The sequence below is a fragment of the Squalius cephalus genome, assembly GCF_949319135.1.
Source record: "Squalius cephalus genome assembly, chromosome: 15".
Taxonomy (NCBI): domain Eukaryota; kingdom Metazoa; phylum Chordata; class Actinopteri; order Cypriniformes; family Leuciscidae; genus Squalius; species Squalius cephalus.
This window is the reverse complement of record NC_137136.1, coordinates 2,141,249-2,161,677: the sequence shown is the minus strand read 5'-3', so window position 1 is coordinate 2,161,677 and position 20,429 is coordinate 2,141,249. Positions and strand designations below refer to the sequence as shown.

The 20,429-nt window shown below is 36.6% G+C and overlaps 1 protein-coding gene across 8 annotated transcripts in view; it reads left to right on the top strand.

The window, feature by feature from the left end:
• Positions 1–20,140, top strand: part of satb1b (SATB homeobox 1b) — a 99,287-nt gene extending 79,147 nt beyond the window's left edge. For all 8 annotated transcript variants that reach the window (XM_079894357.1, XM_079894362.1, XM_079894356.1 and 5 more), the window contains 2 exons: positions 11,831–12,037; positions 16,986–20,140. In XM_079894357.1, coding sequence (XP_079750483.1) covers positions 11,831–12,037; positions 16,986–17,537 — 759 coding nt within the window. In that variant the 3' untranslated portion in view covers positions 17,538–20,140. The remainder of the gene's footprint in view (positions 1–11,830; positions 12,038–16,985) is intronic.
• Positions 20,141–20,429: the final 289 nt, after the last annotated feature.

The following is a 20,429-nucleotide window of genomic DNA, read 5'->3' as shown; positions in this document are numbered from 1 at the left end:
TTTCATGCTGACTTGAATACGTAGGTTTAGAGGTCTGCTATCCCTTACTCTGACTATGAGCAATAGTAGTAGTGACGTATGACTTAGCAAACACCACTAATACAGACATGACAGCGCTGAACTGCCATTCAGAGAGAATAGAGAGAAGAAGGGCATTATGGGAGTTGTGCTGACACCCTGTGATGGGGAATACAGTCGCGGCCCCTGTTGTCAGATGACAAGCCCTTCAGAACCCAGAGCCATTCCCTCAGAGTGACCTGTCTCTCTCTCTCTCTGTCTGCCTGAGTGTCTCTCGCTCTCTCTCTCTCTCTCTCTCTCTGTCTGCCTCGGTGTCTCTCGCTCTCCTGGAAGAGGCTGTGGTAATTAGCAGGGCTCTAATGAGACAGAATGTCAGTGATCTGCCGCAGTACAGGGGGGCAGGCGATAGGCCGGTGTGTGTGTGTGTGTGTGAAGGGGGGGTAGAGGAGGCTGTGCCATCTGTCACTGAGCGCCTGGCTCGCTGCTCTCGAGGGGGGCAACAGTGGGTCGCGAAAAAGAGAGAGAGAGATATTAAAATGTGCAGGATAGACAGTGTATATCAATACAAAATTGTAATTGTAATTTTAGTTGGTGGTTGCCCGATATATCGTTCATTTGCAGATATTTGGCTATTTTGAGATCATAACCATGGCTTGTCGATTAACAGATTTGGTGTCTCCCCCTCATGCTATTTTCACTGCCTTGCCAACATAATAACCTCAGCATTTATTAAGCATTCTAATGATTACATTTCGGGATTTTGAAAAAAGTTTTTGATTCAATATTGAGTGTGTTTTTTTTTTGCCATTTTATAATGTTTTATTTATTTATTTATTTGAACATTTTTACACTTTAAAAAGTAAAATATATAAACATACTGTAAGTAAATAAATACATTTACTTTACATTTAATTTGAAACCAGGAAATGGAAGATAATATCAAATAAATCAAAATAATTAACAAGTAAATAAAAAAACATTATAAAAAAATATATTTTAGCCATTTTATAATGTATTATTTATTTATTTATTTATTATTTAAAATATATAAACATACTCTAAGTAAATAAATAAATAAAACATTATAAAATGGCTGAAATATTTTTTATAATATTTTTTATTTACTTGTTATTTATTTTATTTATTTGATATCTTCCATTTCCTGGTTTCAAATTAAATGTAATTATTTAAAAAAATATATCAGCATTATACACTTGCATTATACATTTTAGCAGGATTTAATTGGCTACCATTAAATTCTATTTTGCATATATATATATATATATATATATATATATATATATATATATATATATATATCATTAAATTTGTATTAGGTATTGCACTGGTCATGGGCTAACCTGCGGTCCGAATGACAACATCAGTTTTTCTCCTCCAGGAAAACTAAAACGGTTTTTGTCTGGTGAATTGAGACTGAGATTTTTCCTGCAAATCATAGTTCAATGCTGTGATGAAAACTAACGAATATGGACTCAATTCACATTTCACATAGAAACGGTATCGTCATCCTCATAGTATGTTCAGCTTCTATAGCGGTGAACGGGTTTTTCCCTGTTTTCTCCGATAGCATTAAGATAAAATTCATGATAGTGTTTTTATGACTTTCCAAAAATAGGGATAATAGTAGAAAGAGAGGGCAGATGTAAATTCATCAACTGCATTTACTTTCATTACGGCACGAGAACCCAAAAGCCGGATGCAAATGAAATCTCGCTCCTATAGGGAAGATCGGTCCTCCCTCTTCCTGAACTCCCGGCCCCTATAGTTTCACAGAGAATATATATTTTTCATTATCGTGCTTCATTTTGAAGAGTTGTTTGTTTGCGGTTATGAATTCGCAGTCTCCCAGGGGCGTGTGTGTGAGGCAGACGGGAGCGCCGGGCCTCGGAGAGCGGAAATATAGGGCCATGACTGTTTATTAATTGATTTATTTATTTATCTGGCTGCCTGGTTATTAGGTTGCCTGGGAAACAGCTGCAGTTCCCCTGTATTATTAAAGACACAATATTCGTGAACCAGAAACCAGATGTCGGGGAAATTAATTCCGCGTCTGATTTATCGCAGCGCTCTCTTCCGAACGAACCTTTTTCCTTGTCGTTTAACGGATTGGGTTCTTGTTCCTGTCGCGGTGACCAGCGTCTTGTCTTTCTCGTGCTTGTTCTCCATCTGTTAGCTCTCTCTCTGTCTCTCTCTCTCTCTCTCTCTGCATGTAAGGTAGTGTTAGAGGTGGCCCGGTTTCTCTCGTTCTCCTCTGTCAGACCACACAGGGCTTGTTCTGAGGCCCATTCTCGCTAATCTGATCAGGCAGGCAAATACGCCGGGAAAAGCGGCTTTAATGATCCCCCTAATTACCTCAAGTCAATACCAACTGTATTATTAGACTCCGGGAAAATATTCCATTAGGGTCCCCCCCGTGGGACTCCCCGCACGTAGCGATGTCACGCGCCGCGCGCCCCCATGCTTGTAATTAATTTTATTTACACACGCAGGAATGCACAAGGTCGCACCTGCAGCCCGGAGCCGCCTCGCCCGGCCCCCGACTCGCCCGCTTAATCAGATCTGTCATAATTACCATTCTGCATGCTTCTGACACACGCTGAGAAATATTTCAATTTAACTGCAGCCAATGGCAGCGCCAGAAAGCCTTCGCCCACGGCGTACGGAGGCGGACCGGACCAGCTCTCGTTTCCCTGCTCTATTCTCCCTTCTTTTGGACATGCATTGTCCCATATGTGTGACCCTGGATCAGTAAACCAGTCACGAGTCACGGGTATATCTGTGGCAATAGCCAACAATACATTGTACGGGTCTTTTATGCCAAAAATCATTAAGATATTAAGTAAAGATCATGTTCCATAAAGATATTTTGTACATTTCCAACTGTAAATATATAAAACATGTATTATTGTGAGTGAATGCAGCACAATCGCCAACATAAATGCACAACTTTAAAGGAGATTTTCTCAATGTTTCCATTTTTTTGCACCTCAGATTCCAGATTTACAATAGCTTCAATAGCCAAATATTGTCCTATCCTAACAAACCATACATCAATGGAAAGCTTATTTATTCAGCTTACAGGTGATTTATAAATCTCAATTTCAGAAAATGTACCCATGTGACTGGTTTTGTGGTCCAGGGTCACATAAGTCCATTTATTGCTAATGGATGAGCAGGTTTGGCACCTTTGACCAGCATTGACATTGATGAGAATCCAACAACTGTCCCACCGTTATTTGATATTTCTGATGCTGCTCTGAAGCGCTTCATTACACTCCGCTTTGTTTGATGTTAGGATGACAAAGTTTAAAGAGTTTTTGCTTGTTCTGTCTCAGCGGTCGAACAGCGCTCGTCAATGTCAAAATGAATGAGATGGCCAATCAGGTCAAAGAAGGCGGGGCTTGCTGTTCACAAAAGACAAATGCGAATTTCGACGCTTTAGTTTACATAGTTAAAGAATGCGTGAATAATAGTCAAAGTAGCATGTTTAATATTTGACCGCTGATTTGCGATAGAAATGTTAAACAGTTATATCCATCGACGCAAATTGCTTGACTTTTTTTAAACCAAATTTTGACTTTTTGATTTGAAAACTTTTTGCGTTTTTAACATGCACACAATCATTCTTAATTTTTATGTGCAAATATTTTCAATTATTTGCAAATAGTTACTTCACACTCCCACAATTAGACCTGGAGCTTCTTTTACCGTAAAAGTCCCTTTTAATCCTTTAATTATTTAATTAATTATAGTTTGTAAAATTATGATATCAGTTATCCATACAACTTGTGAACTTCATTTAATGTCTTGTGAAGTCATTTGATTATTTTAGAAAACTCATTTAATTTAAACGTATGCATTGCTATAATTACAGGATATATCACAGACACGTTCATTTCTGTGGTTAACATTTTCCGTTTAAAATATTTAACGCAATTAACGCAACATCCATTTTTGCGTGGCATTCTTTGGCTAGCTTTACAGTATATGATCGCTCTATCCGGGTTTCACTCACCAAAGCGGCCGATGTTCTGTACGCAGGCCTGTCCTATGATCAGCCAATCATTCATTCAAGGGCTTTTAAACCATTTAAGCGCAAAAGATGCAGAAGAGAACGCAATCACACACACCAAAAACGTGCGCACAGAAAGCCGTTCTTGGCAAGTAGCCTCGTCTTAATGATTGAAAAAGTCTGGGAGAAAATCAGATGTGTTTGAGATCGTGAGGTCAGGTCTTAAAGTGACTTTAGCCTAATAAACCTGCTGCAGTTTTTCATTTTAATCAGACAACAAAATACAAAGAGAAAACCACTCACTGCTCTCGACTGAATAACTATATATATATATATATATATATATATACATTAATATATAACAATGTTAAGTTGAACAGCTATACTTACTGGTTTTATCCTGGCCTTCATTCATAGTACTTAGTAAAAAGGTTCAATGTGAAATTATATATTACAATATAATATATAATATAATGTTAGGTGCTGAGAATGTGTTTAAATAGTTATTTTTTTAATCGCTTGACAGTGCTTATATCCACACACATGTACATATATAGTTGCATTGTATTAAACCCAGTCTACCTCAATGATCCTGCGCTATATTTGACCAACGTTCAGCAACTGAAGTTCCTCAGACGCTTCGAAAGCTTGATATATTTTTGCTGTTTTAAAGCAAACTTGTACATTAATTAATTAAGAGTGCTGTTGGAGCTGACATGTACAATTTGCAGGTTTTATGCAGTTTTAATCTATAATTCAATAAGATCAGGCATGATTTATCTGCTTAATTACTCTCTGATATTAGCAATTAAACTCCAGCTTTGAATTAAATCTCAATCACACACTTCTAATTGATGGACTAGCGTTTTCTCATAGGTTGCGTGTGTGTCGAGGGCTCCTTGCAGGCTCGCTGCTCTTTGTTTAAATTGATGCAATAAACCTGGCTCTGTTTTTGTGTGTTTGTTTGTGTTCTTGAAAATGTTAACCTAGTTACGGCCACCAGATAAGACAAGTCCGGCTTTTCCCATGCAAATGTTTCGTAGACTAAGTTATTGAGGTGTTTTTGGGTACAGTTGTTTGTCAGTCAAGCTTGGTCACATTGGAGGTTAGTTTCAGAGAATGTTTGTATAATGCATCGTATAGATATTAATAATGTGCGTTATATCTTTTCATAAATAATTGTAACCAAAGTTAAATGCATTATAATAGTTACAGATTCCAAGTTGTAATGCGTTTTAATACTTTCTAAAGGCGTGCTCAATGAATAGATAAGTGTTTTAATGTATTATAACTGTGGTTAGTATTATTCATGTAGACCATGCAATGCATTATGAGGTGCATTACAAGGCATGACTTAAAATAATGCATTAGAAAGGCTTTAAGTAAAGTGTTTTAAAAAGATTTTCTGAAAGTGCACACAGTTTGACACTTTCAGTATATCTAATGCACTGACTAGAACTATCAAGTAATCTATAATCTGTGGCCGCGGTGTGTTGTAACTTCCAGAAAACTCACAGGGAACGTATTAATGTTGTCACGCATGTTGTTTAGCAGGTTTCTTAAAGGCCCGCATGTAACAACCCTTTTGTCTCTGTCTAGAGATGTCTATATAGATGGATAGACAAACAGACGGGCGTTATTGATCCCCGAGGGGAATTCTTCATTAAAAAAAGAACAGCTCTATACATTCACATGTTGCAATCGAACAAGACAAGATGAAACACGTAGCCTTACATATGTTGAGAAACATGAACGTGCTAAACAATATCTTCATTTAGCCACGTGAGAATTCTTCTGTGATTCCAGATCAAAGCAACAGTTCGATGGGAATCATTGCTGTTAATAGTGTAATGGCACAGGCGCTCTCTATCGCCCCCTTGAGCTGGGAGGTCAGTTAGTGTTTGCGAGGCATGAAATATGTTTGTAGCCTGAGGATGAAGGCATGAGGGGTGTTTGCTTGACCACATCTGTGGAGAACGGATGTGTTTCTGTGTGTGTTTAGAGTTCATCTGGGGCTCTGGCCTCGTTTTCTCTTCCTCCACGCCAACACCATTTGAATAAATACTGGGAGCCAGTCGATTTGCATAGTAAGATATCCAAAAAGGCAGTCCGTTCTCGGCCTATTTTTGGCCTGTTTTTTTTGTTTTTTTTTGGTTTTGCTTATTGTTGCAGAAGATTCACATATGCTGTGCAAACGCATTAATATATTTCAGCCAACAGATGGACTTGACGCGCATACGGCGGGTCCAATTCCTTCACTCGTACATCCGCAAACCCCACACGCGTTCGCTCGCAGACGAGAACAGGTTTGAACATACTGTATTATCTTCTGAATTGATCTGCATGACACTGTCTGCCAAAGCTGAGCCGGTGCCAGATTCAGGAGGGCGGTGGAGAAGGAAACAATAATGCTTTGTCTGTTGAACACTGAAGCCCTCTGCCTGACATCAAGATGTTTGTTTCTCGCTTTTGTTTTTACTTCGACGCGCTCAAGGCTGAAGCCATAACAATGGATTAGCATCTTTATTTAAAAACAATGGAAAAGGAGGGAAAAAGAAAGCATGGCTGTTTAACATCTGCCCCCAGACTGCGGTTTCTGACGGGCGTCCGTGTGAGCGACAGTCCAGGAGTTTGTGTGTGTGTGTGTGTGTGTTTAATGGAGACCGTATCTCTAGCCAAACTTGCTGACTTGTTTGAGAAAGGCAGTGGACGATGCGATGACTGATAAGCGAACGGTCGTGTCGGAGAGAGGGCAGAGCACTGATCTGGAGACAGCGCTGACAGAGATATCAGCATTTACATAATATACAAACTATACAGTGTGAAAGATTAGGATTAGTGCGTCTCAACTATGACATAGCGGAAGTTTTTTTTGGTGTAATTTGAGGTATACTGTATGTCAAGAGATATGTATAAAATTAAATGGATAAAACGTACATTGTTGACATTCATAATATTTAAAGAACTAAAAATATATATATATTCTTTTTCTTTCTCTTTTAACATCTTAAAATATATCTTTATTTTTTAGAATTATACTTATATATATATATATATATATATATATATATATATATATATATATATTTAATGTGTAGTCATTAATTTTTCTTTGTTTTTATTTATAAAATAAAAAGAAATAATTGTAAAAAAAAAAATCTAAGTTTTATAGTTTTTTTTTTTGTTTTGTTTTTTCCTATAAGAGAAGGTGATATATTGGTATACGTTTAGTATAATTTTTAAGACAATGCATGCTTTATTTATCTTTATTTTAATATTATGATTACATTTATTATGATTTAATATTATGATCATATGATTATGATTACATTTTCTGGCCTTTCAAAATCTTACTCAATTGAGTATCTTCCTCAGAATTGTTTCCTTTCCATTTTCTTCTAGTTATATTGGTGGTATGAAATGTAAATTGATCTGCTCATATGCTGTTTAATGCCATCGCATTAAAAGTGTGATTTGTTATTTAGTTAGAAGGTTTTTGCCCTCTTAAAGTAGCTTGATGGGTCTCTCGACTGGACTTTAAAGGAACATGCCTTTTTGAACGACTTTTTGGGACTTTAGCTTATTCACCGTATCCCCCAGAGTTAGATAAGTCCACACATACCCTTCTCATCTCCGTGCGTGCCGTAACTCTGTCTGACGCACCGCTAGCCTAGCTTAGCACAAACACTGGAGGTAAATGGCTCCAGCTAGCATACTGCTAAATACTGAGTAAATCACTCCGCAGAAGTAGCAGTGCTTCGCCTTCTGAAAATATAGTTCCCAGTGTGTATACGGTTAGAAGATGGCTGTGTCTCATGTGACCTTGTTATTCGTACACGCTGTGACTACACAACATGTAAATAGGAAAATGTTGGCGTTATTTTGTCACTTATTGGGAGCCGTATGCTAGCTGGAGCCGTTTACCTCCAGTCTTTGTGCTAAGCTAGGCTAGCGGTGCGTCAGACAGAGTTACGGCACGCACAGAGATGAGAAGGGTGTGTATGGACTCATCTAACTCTGGGGGATACGGGGAATAAGCTAAAGTCCCAAAAAGTCGGCGTGTTCCTTTAAATGCGTATCAGTAGTTTAAACCACAGCAAGCACGTTTCCCACAACCTTGTCCAGAACTACTGTAGCCTCTACAATCTCGAAAGTCGCTAGACAAGTACACAGTTTTAGTGCGTATTAGAAGTGTATATATGAACTGGGATGCCGGTGGCGATTTGAGACCGGGATGGTCTCAGAGGAGTGTGAGTCCTGGCAGAACGGGGTGAGCGAGGGGACGATAAGGAGAAAATGAGATAATAAAAAGGTGTTGATGGTGCCATGTGACTGTGATGTGCAACTGTCTGGGGCTCCTGAACTCAATCCCAAGGTTATTAATGTGCTCGCTGGCATCTCGGGCAGGGCGAGGGACATAAACGCCACGCTGTTCTCTCACAGTTGTGTCCTGTGCGTGTCTCATTGGCAGCTTGTGACCGCTCGGCCCTCACACACACTGTCCTGCTCAGTTGGGTGAATCTTACGCATGAATTCAGCCTTTGTGTGCAAGAGAAATATTTTTATCAGAATGCACCACTGCTATTTATACCTCCAACACAATGGAGGCTCTGGTGGACCCGCTCGTCCCGCACCGCTTGACCCGTCCCACAACCTCACCGTCTTTATGGACGTTTGGGTAACGTGCGCTTGTAAAGTTGAGCTGTAATATGTCAAGAACATTTTAAGTTCATATTTCACACCAAAAAAATAAAAAATAAAATGTATTAATTAATTTAAAAAAAAAAAAGCTTAAGATTTTATTTTATTTTATTTAATTATTTCATTTTTGGTGTGAAATGTGACCTGGATATGTCACTACTAGTGAAATCTATCAATTATTTTTATTAGGCAATGAAATGGAAATCAAATAAAGATGCTGAAGTCTCCTGATGTTTAAAAAAAATAAAAATAAAAAATTCTATTAAATTAGGCTTAATTATAAAATAAAAGCTTAATTTTCTTTAAGCCAAATGTAATTAAATGTATCAATAAAATTTGACTTAATAATAAAATAAAATGACAAAATAAAATAAAATATATTTTTTTCACTTAAATTTGACATTAATAAAAACCATATTTGATAGATTTTTTTATTTTTTTTATTTTGGTGTTTCAGGACAAACATCTGGAGACTAGAGCATCTCCATTTCATTTCCATTTCATTGCCTAATAAAAATAAATGAGGGATTTCACTAGTGATTCTTTCATATGGATACTGGGAAAAAGTCCAGGTCACATCTCACTCCAAAAATATATTTTTTAGTTAGTTATTTTATTAATTTTAATAATATTATTATTAATATTTCATTTTATTAATTAAAAAAAAAGTATAATCTTGTGTACATTTCTCATCTAGAGCTTCAGACGTGATTGAAACAGCATTTCTATGCTCAGTTTTGCCAAGATCCCATTAAAAGATCTCATTATGAGCTCAGACATTCTCCTAGCTCTGTACTCTTACTGTACGTCGACTTTTGACTCATTATAAGTCATTTTTATTCCTCAACAAGCATAATGAAACAACTAAGAACTGCTTTAAAGAGCTATTTACTTCTCCTCAGTATGTTTGACCATCATGGCTAGCCGAGCTGTAGTCAGTGTTAGTTATACATGACTAGTTTTCTATCTCCATATCCTTCAATAATGCGCATTATCCTTTATAGTGTTTGACAGAATTGGCCAAACAAATCCTAGTAGTGTTCCCGAATGCAGGCCGACTCTGCGAGCGCGCTCTGTTTATGGTAAGACAGTGGAAGAAATGCAATTGGACAAATACAAACGCTTTTTCAGGTCTTCAAGGCCCGGAGAGCATTACACTATCAGTGTGGCTGTCCAATGCAAAACGAGTGTATTGTTGTGTGTGTGTTCTGTAACGCTGCAGCATTAATGCTAATACCTCTGTTGACTCTTTACGGTTTGGTTGCACGGTGATTTTTTTTCCCGTTCTTTGGCTCAGCGGGATTTGTTTGCCGTTTTATCCGCAGATGTTTGATTGAGGATTATTTTACGATAGTGTGCTTAATGGCTGCGATAAGGTGTGTGTGTGTGTGTGTTTGAACTGTGTTGGGCTACAGACATCACAGCAGGAACGCAGCTCAAATCCCTGCGCCTGCAAATAAAACAAAATGTGACAATAAACGTGGCAAAGGAACAAGGTGAGCTGTGATGAGCCTCTCTCTGGGGCTTTACATGGCTTTCGGGAGGAGCAGGAACATGGGACAACAGAAATGCTGAGTTATCTTTGCCATGCAGCGCTCTGGTGTGGCTCTGGCTTCTGCTCCGTGTGTGTGTGTGTGTGTGTGTGCTGGGTAATCCTGTGGAAATGAAAGGTGCTGCCACACACTGGCCTGGAGATTACAGCATCACGTTTGTAAGTGTGCCAGGACTCAAACTGCTGGAAACACACTTTTCCTTTCCTAAAACCAGCGTTATATTAGGAATGTGAATTACAGGAATTTAATTGAGACCTATTATGCCTTTTTGTCAGTGTCAGTGTTTCTGAACTCCCTGAAACGCCTCCATTGTAGTCTTGAGTTTCTTCCGGGAACGAACACGTCACAATATTCCTCATTTAAATAATTAATACGCAGAATAAAGGGGCGGGGCCTGGGTGAGTTAGTCAGTAGTGTGTTAAACTGGTGGTTATGGTAAGGGGCGGGACATTTCCCAAACACACTCGAAGCGCTCGACCAATCACAACACACTGATCCAGCCGACCAATCAGAGCACAGTGTGCTTTTCAGAAGGAGGGGCTTCATAGAGACAGGAACTAAACAGAGCGTTACTGACAGACTGGGAAGAGAGGAGCCGCAACAATGGAGAATATGAGGAAAATAATCAACATTTAAGCAGGAAAACCTGAAACAACATCAAGACTTTGTGAAAAGGGCATAAAATGGCCTCTAACGGTTCTGAATCATTTTCCAGTTCCCTAACAATTCAATTTATGATTCTTGTTGTACATTTTTCAGGAAGCAACCCCTCTCTCAAACTATGTGCTAAACAAAATCATTAATAAGATTTAGCATATTTACATTTTTTTATGTTTGTACTGAATTAGTTCTAAAGTTGAGTGAGAAGTAATTATACTCATGAATATAATGTTCTCTGTGTATCTAATAATATAATGATTAGAATCCTAAAAAGTGTGTATATAAACATAAATATATATATCAAAAAAGCCTAATGTTAAATAAAAACAAAATGCAAAAAAAAAAAAATAAAATAACCTTCAAACTTCGTGGTCAGTAAGATTTTGCTTAGAGATTTTTATTCATCAAGGATGCATTAATTAACCTAAAGTGGCAGGAAAATACATTTATAATGTTACAAAAGATTCTATTTCAAATGTATGCAGTTCTTTTGAACTCTATATTCATCAAAGAATACTGAAAAAAAAAATATTTTCATAGTTTCCACAAAAATATGAAGCAGCAGCACAACTGTTTTCAACACTGATAATAATCATAAATGTTTCTTGAGCATCAGATCATCATATTAGAATGATTTCTGAAGGATCATGTGACACTGAAGACTGGAGTAATGATGCTGAACATTCAGCTTTGATCACAGGAATAAATTACACTTTACTAGATATTCACATAGAAAACAGATGATTTACATTATATTAATATTTCACAATATTACTGTGTTTTTGATGGAATAAACTCAGCCATGGTGAGCAGAAGAGATGTCCACAAACATGGATAAATCCGAGGTGTGTGTTCTCTCCTGCAGGGTTGGCTGTGTGAACTCCTGCGCTGGAAAGAAGACCCGTCCCCGGAGAACCGCACACTCTGGGAGAACCTCTCCATGATCCGCCGGTTCCTGAGTTTGTCCCAAATGGAGCGTGATGCGATATATGAGCAGGAGAGCAACGGAGGACAGCAGCACCATGTGGACAGACCACCTCACCTGATGCATGTGCCCACAGACCCCCTACAGGTCAGTCTCTCTCACACACACACACACACACACACACACACACACACACACACACACACACACACACACACACACACACACACACCACAGACCCCCTACAGGTCAGTCTCTCTCACACACACACACACACACCACAGACCCCCTACAGGTCAGTCTCTCTCACACACACACACACACACACACACACACACACACACACACACACACACACACCACAGACCCCCTACAGGTCAGTCTCACACACACACACACACACACACACACACACCACAGACCCCCTACAGGTCAGTCTCACACACACACACACACACACACACACCACAGACCCCCTACAGGTCAGTCACACACACACACACACACACACACACACACCACAGACCCCCTACAGGTCAGTCTCACACACACGCACACACACTCACACACACACACACACACACCACAGACCCCCTACAGGTCAGTCGCACACACACACACACACACACACACACACACACACACACACACACACACACACACACACACACACACACACCACAGACACCCTACAGGTCAGTCTCACACACAAACAAACACACACACACACACACACCACAGACCCCTACAGGTCAGTCTCACACACACACACACCACAGACACCCTACAGGTCAGTCTCACACACACACACACACACACACACACACACAAACACACACCACAGACCCCCTACAGGTCAGTCTCACACACACACACACACCCGTGCACACACACACACACACACACACACACACACACACACACACACACACCACAGACCCCCTACAAGTCAGTCTCACACACACACCACAGACCCCCTACAGGTCAGTCACACACACACCATAGACCTTCACTTAACACCAATGTAAACCAGGCTATGTATACCGGTAGACTCAGATCATGTAATTTTCATAACACACCTTTCAAAACTATTTAATGGAGTTTCTTCGTCTGGTATATGTGTGTGTTATTAAAGTCCCCTGTAGTCAATCATTGTATTCCTTAAAACTCATCTTTGATCACCAAAATGACATATTTACTTCATGCCTTAAAATATCTTGAATGTAACTCGACACCCTTGCCTCATTTAGTATGCGCGGTTCTATGAATATGCAAATGAGCCCCGCCTCCACTCACTCACTCGGCTCCACTGGTTGACGATCACACGTTGATCTGATTGGTTACAAGGTAGTTTGTGACGTCAGAAACACCAGTGATTTCAAAGCGTGTTTTTGAGACTGTCTTTGGTTCACTGCAGTTTTAAGGAGGAAATACTCAGCAATGCTGTCGACTTATGAATTTACACATGGTGTGTCTTAAAGCGTATTATTAAAACACCACATAGACATATAAACAACATTAAAATCTTGAGTTTCACCACAAGGGACTTTAAACAACATTACAACCCATTGAACAAACATTCCTGTCAGAAATGAAATATGCCGTTCCCTGATTAAAGCCCAGTTATTTAGCTATTTTTGTTGGAAATTCAATGTAAGAGGGTTTATGTTTTAAATAACCATGTGGTAATGCCTTTATTTTTGTTTTATTTTACCAGAAACATGTCTAATTAGGACTCTTCTGATCATTTGAAGTGTGGAGGTTTGCTGTGTAAGCGTAGCAGTCATTAGCAACATCGTTTGTCTGCATTTAGATATTAAGGACAGCTAGCTATTTTGATAAATTCATCACTATTCACAATCTAAATTTAATCACAAAAATCCCCAAGTTCTTGTGGTTACAGCTGCGTATTTGATCAGATATTATTTTGTTTACTCGCAAGCATATGGTCATTCCAAGAAAATATTATGCGGGAAGAAAAACATTTATTCACTTCCATTTTCACCACTTAAGACATGAAGACCCGAGCTCGGCTACTCACATTAGCTAGCATTTACATGTTCATTTTTAACATTTACCACTACACTTAAATCAAAAGATATATCTGATAACATTAGTTAATGCACTGTGAACTAACATGAACAAACAATGAACAATTCTATATATTTTACCCAGCATTGACAGAGATTATTGCACATTGTTAATGTTAGCTAATGCATTAATGTTAAGAAATTATACCTTATTGTTAAGTGTTAACAAGCATTTACATAAACATAAATGCATAAACATAAATGCATGCTGTGGGATAATAAAGCCATAAAAGACAAAATGCCCTACAAAACATTTTTTTTTATCTCTTATTTACCTCTTTTACCTTTTATTTTATTGACTCAAACCAAAAGATCAAATTATTCCTAACAAATGAATAAGTTTGACATCGGAGCAAAAGCATCAAATTATGAAACAGGAATCTTCATTATTTTATATATATATATGACTCAAACCAGATCAAATTAATATATCAATGTCTCTCATTTTATTTTATTTTATTTTATTTTATTTTATTTTATTTTATTTTATTTTATTTTATTTTATTTTATTTTATTTATTTTATTTTATTTTATTTTATTTTTAAATGACTCAAACCAGATCAAATTAATAAACGAATGTCTGTCATTTTATTTTATTTTATTTTATTTTATTTTATTTTATTTTATTTTATTTTATTTTAATTTATTTTATTTTTTGTAAATGACTCAAATCAGATCAAATTAATAAACGAATGTCTCTCATTTTATTTTATTTTATTTTATTTTATTTTATTTTATTTTTAAATGACTCAAACCAGATCAAATTAATAAACGAATGTCTCTCATTTTATTTTATTTTATTTTATTTTATTTTATTTTATTTTATTTTATTTTATTTGTAAATGACTCAAACCAGATCAAATTAATAAACGAATGTCTCTCATTTTATTTAATTTAAATTTATTTTAGTTTATTTTAGTTTAGTTAGTTTAGTTTAGTTATTTTATTTTAAAAAGAAAAGTAAAGCCATAAAATACAAAATGCCATTACTGTGATTTTTACCTCGGTTAAAGAGTTTTTAGGTGCGCCGTGATGCTAAGAAACAGCTTTTTGTTGAGCAAACACAACTCATTATTTCAGTGTTTGTTTCAGAATGTAGAATTACACCTCAGCTTTAATGCACTGCATGCCAGTTGTTGACCTTGATGTCTTGTACTTGCTCATGTCCCATTTATTTCTGCCTATTGTATTCCAGTGTCTTTGAAATGTTATCAGGAGACTAGTGCACTTGCAAAAATGTTATCAAGCATTCCCGTTCCCTTTGGGAATGTCCCAGGAAAAGCCGTCTGTATAGTGTATGGAAAGCAGCAGCTGCAGCGACAATGGCCCAAACTCACACACAATGGCACATTTCAGAGCAAATGTGTCATGTGTTTAGATCCATGTGAAAGTGGCCTAAACACAGACACCGATAGCACATCTCTCTCACACACACACACACACACACACACACCATGAGTCTGTGTTTACCGTGTTGAGCTACAGCGCTTCAATAGGGCTTGATAAGCAATCAACAGACCGGCTCTGTTAATGTGAATATTCTGATGAGAGAGTTGGCGTTCACGTGTTCACGTGTTCTCTCATTAATGACAGCAGGTAAAGCTGGAAATCCCACAGATGAATGAAGAAAATCAGATATCAGCATTTCTTGATCACAGTATGGCTATTTTTGCTGGAAAATCTTTTCATCATCTCCTTTTATTTTATATATTTTATTATATAATGAATGACTCTAACTTAAATGTTTAGTTTAGTTTAGTTTTTTGTTTAGTTTAGTTTAGACTTAAATGTTTTGTTTAGTTTAGATTTAAATGTTTAGACTTAAATGTTTAGTTTAGTTTACTGTAGTTTAGTTTAGACTTAAATGTTAGTTTAGTTTACTGTAGTTTAGTTTAGACTTAAATGTTTAGTTTAGTTTAGATTTAAATGTTTAGACTTAAATGTTTAGTTTAGTTTAGATTTAAATGTTTAGACTTAAATGTTTAGTTTAGTTTAGATTTAAATGTTTAGACTTAAATGTTTAGTTTAGTTTACTGTAGTTTAGTTTAGACTTAAATGTTAGTTTAGTTTAGTTTAATTTAGTTTTTAGTTTAGTTTAGACTTAAATGTTTAGTTTAGTTGTTTAGTTTAGTTTAGTTTAGTTTAGTTTAGTTTTTAGTTTAGTTTAGTTTAGTTTAGTTTTTAGTTTAGTTTAGTTTAGTTTTTAGTTTAGTTTAGTTTAGTTTAGTTTAGTTTAGTTTAGTTTAGTTTAGTTTTTAGTTTTTAGTTTAGTTTAGTTTAGTTTAGTTACATAGTGGAATAAGACCAATATATCATTTAATTCTTAAAGTCTGACATCAATACAGAAACTTCAAAATATTAAACAAATGTTTTATTTTATTGACTCAAACAAAAGATTAAATTATTCCTAACAAATGAAAAAATTGGACATCAGTGCAAAAACATCCAATTATTAAAAAATCTTTTTTATTTTATCTTATTTATTTTATCCAAAAGATCAAATTATTAAACAAGAATGTTCTTCTCATTTATTTTATTTGACTTTACTTTACCTTTGACTTTATTTTAACCTTTGACTTTATTCTAACCAAAGGATCAAATTATTAAACAATGCTTCTCTCTTTTTTCTTTTTTTTTTTTTTACTTTACTTTACTTTATTTTATTTTATTTTATTTTGATTGTAATGGACTCGAACCAAAATATCAAATTATTAAACAACAATGTTTCTCTTTTTTATTTTAATTTATTTTATTTTATTTTTTGATTGTAATGGACTCAAAACAAAAGATCAAATTATTGAACAAGATTGTTTTTCTTTTCAATTTTTTTTTTTAATTTACATTTTTTTATTTAATTTTATTTCTGCCATAATGGACTCAAACCAAAAGAGAACATGATTCTTAATAAGTAATAAGTCTGACATTCAAATAAATACATTTTTAAACACTATAAAATGTATATTTCAGACTGATTGAAACCTTCCCCTGTGCTTCTGTTTTCTCAGACTCATCAACACCCGTCCTCTCAGCTCCAAGCCCAGCCGCCCCTGCCTCACCCCTCTCAGCCTCCGCCATCCCAGCAGCCCTTGCAGCAGACGGGCCCTCGCCTGCCCCCCCGACAGCCCTCCATGGCCTCACCGGCGGAGACGGAGGACGAGAACCGATGCAAGAGCCGCCAAACCAACCGGATCTCCATGGAGGCGCTGGGGATCCTGCAGAGCTTCATTCAGGACGTGGGCCTGTATCCCGACGAGGAGGCCATACACACACTCTCAGCTCAGCTCGACCTGCCCAAACACACCATCATCAAGTTCTTCCAGAACCAGCGCTTCTACATCAACCACGCCGGCAAGCTGAAAGAGCCCATGGGATTCCCCTCGAGCATCAACCACAAGGACGAGGGCCTGACGGACTTCAAGGACAGCGAGTTGATGACCGAGCTGGACGAGAGCGTTCAGACCAGCAACAGCATGTTCTCCGTTAAACTGGAGGAACACCTGGCGAACGAAGCGCACGCTATGGGCCCGGCCCAAACTGAGCAGGAGGCCAAAGAGTGACGGACCTCCACCATCCCAGTCTGAATCTCTCTCACTCGCTCGTCTGTGTTCCATGAGCGACACTGTAAGACTTTTTACACCAGACTGAATAATGCACAGATGATTAACTTTCACAGTTTTTTTGTAATGCGTGGATTATTTCACTGTAAAGACTCGTGCATCATTTCAATAATCTGCACAAACAAAATGTAAAAAAATGAAATAAATAAAAAAAATCTTAAAGGAATAGTTCACTCTTAAATGAAGAAAAATCGTTTTTTGAAAACCAGTTTCTTACGAAGTGAATGGCGATTTGGGCCGTCACGCTTCAAACTGCACAAAAGCATTATAAGTAGTCATGAATAGTCCATACAAGTCCATGCTGACCGAAGACACTCTATAGCACAGTAACTGTATATACATATATAACAGTGTGATTATGTTTACTGTAAATGCAACTTATTTGACTTTATTTTATTTTATTCGTAATGTACTCAAACCTAAAGATTAAATTATTCATAACAAACTAAGAAGTTTGAGATCAGTGCAAAAACTTCAAAATTATTAAACAAGAATTTTTCTCAATTTTTTTTTATTTTTTATTAACCTAATGGACCAATAGAGATATTTCAAGAAATCAAGTCTGACATCAGTCAAAAACTTGAAATTATCAAACACTCGAGTTCAAATAGCCAAAATATCACGGTATGAGTTATTTTACATCATATATATATAAAAAAAATTCCACAACATGGTTATCTGAAGTCGCATGAGTGTGTGTTTATGACGGCCCCAGTTCTCATTCACTTCTATCATGTAGAAATATTCTTCAAAGATCACTTTAAGATGAAACGAGCGTGAGAAAACATGAACTATTCCTTTAAGAGAACGGTATGTTGCTGTGGATATTTGCCGACTGCACTTGTTCTCTGTTGTTTTTACACTGATTTTAAACTACTGGTTTTGAGAAAAAAAAAGAAAAAAAAAGGAAAGTCAATGGAGTTTGATGGACTTTGATGTTTACGTATGTGATGTTAACTGGATTTTTTCTATAAAAAGAAAAGAAAATGCATGAAATTGGAGACGAGGGGTAGACGGAGGCTTTAGTGCCGAGGTCCCGAGTCGAGCACTGAGATCTGACGGATCGCTCAGTCTCTGGATCCCTATGACCTGCAGGGAAACCCGGGGAAATCTTATAATTATTATTATTATTTGCTTTGAAGAAATATAAATATATATATATATATATATATATACATAGACATATATTAATTGTAAAAAAGTATACAGTCTTAAAGAAACTATGCCAACAAATGCCTTGTACTATATGGCACTGCCGATGTTAGATTATTTTGCAAAACTTTGGTCACTGTAAAATCCTGGAATTCCACAGTTTCCCAAATGTGAATCACAACCTCGTTCGGTTCTCATCATCGTCCTGCATTATTTATTGTTTTGCGTTCTGATGTAATTACGTTTTTCGGAGCACTTCCGTCATTTGGCGCTTTTCGTTTTACTGATCTTTTTTCTATTTATAAATGTAATTTTGATGGGCAGTAAAATCAGAAGTGTCTTAACGTTTTAAATGGAAACATGTGCTTTAACAGTTGCCTAAAAAAAGTGCTGTATGTCAAGCAACTCATGCTACGAGCTTCACGATTAATGTTGTATGCAATTTTTACTATCATGCAAATAAGCTTAGGTAAACGACTAACCTATAGACCACCTTAGACAGAAAAACATATGCAATTTGTGTGAAATCGATGTTTGCAATGTGTCTTCCTTTGGTTAACGATCCAATTCAAAGCTATTCCTGTATAAATATGATGTATAAAAAAGTGGTTCTTTTTTTATGAGTTTATTGCAATGAGAACACCAGTTATTTTGTTACGACTGACTGTTTTATAAGTGTTTCTTGGTTTCTTTACGCAGAAATGTTCTAACTAGGAGTGGTTACTGATTGTTAATGACACAATTAAACTGTTTGTATTGTACTCCGGAATCTTTGCGTTAATGTGCATTAAAGAATATCCACAGCGCATGCGCATCAGCTGGTCCTTTCACTATTACCGTGTGTTTAACGGCAGGTGTTACTGAGATGATCTGGAGGTGTAAAGCTGCGAGGTTTCCCAGTGAGCTCCAGGTGAAGCTCTGAGACTCATATGGAAATATGTTTTGCACATATGGAGGGAAATCATCAATGACCTCAAAGCATCGCAGTGTTGCTTGCAGGCGTTTTTAGCGTGAAATATCATTCACGTTTTCTGATTTGATTCAGGATGAGGGTAAGTTCTAAACCACTGAATATCCAGCAAATGACTATGTTATTAATAACGCCCTTTGTTTTGGCAAACTTTGTATATGCATATACGAGTGGCAGGAGATGAACGCAAGTATGTAGATAACTGTAATATAAAACGTGGAAAATACGCAAGTTTGCGGTTTCTGCAGATTGTCTGCTGAACTTCAGCACAATCGTTTGTTGTCAGAATGACAGCAGTTTGTTATCATTGCAAGTGGGGAAATAACTTTCTTTTTCTTTTAAAGTATGTGAAGTTTAATATTTTAATGTGTACATTACCAGGCATCACATTTCTTGAAAATGTTAAATAAAAGTCCTTATACCAAGGATTAGATTCTCCTCTTTCTGTTTTTTTTTTTTTTTTTAGATCATAAAATTTCCACTTAGAAATTGATCTGATATGGTGCTTGAATGTTCTTAACACAAATGGACAATAAAGAAATGTTCTCCTTATTTTATCACTAACTACTCCTGAAAACAACCTGACCATATATTTAAATGTTTAGCAAAAACAGAAATATACATATAGGTCTTAAAAAAAAAAAAAAAAAAAACTGTCACAGGGTAATTAATGTCAACTAAAACCATAAAAATAAAATGTCATTACTTGA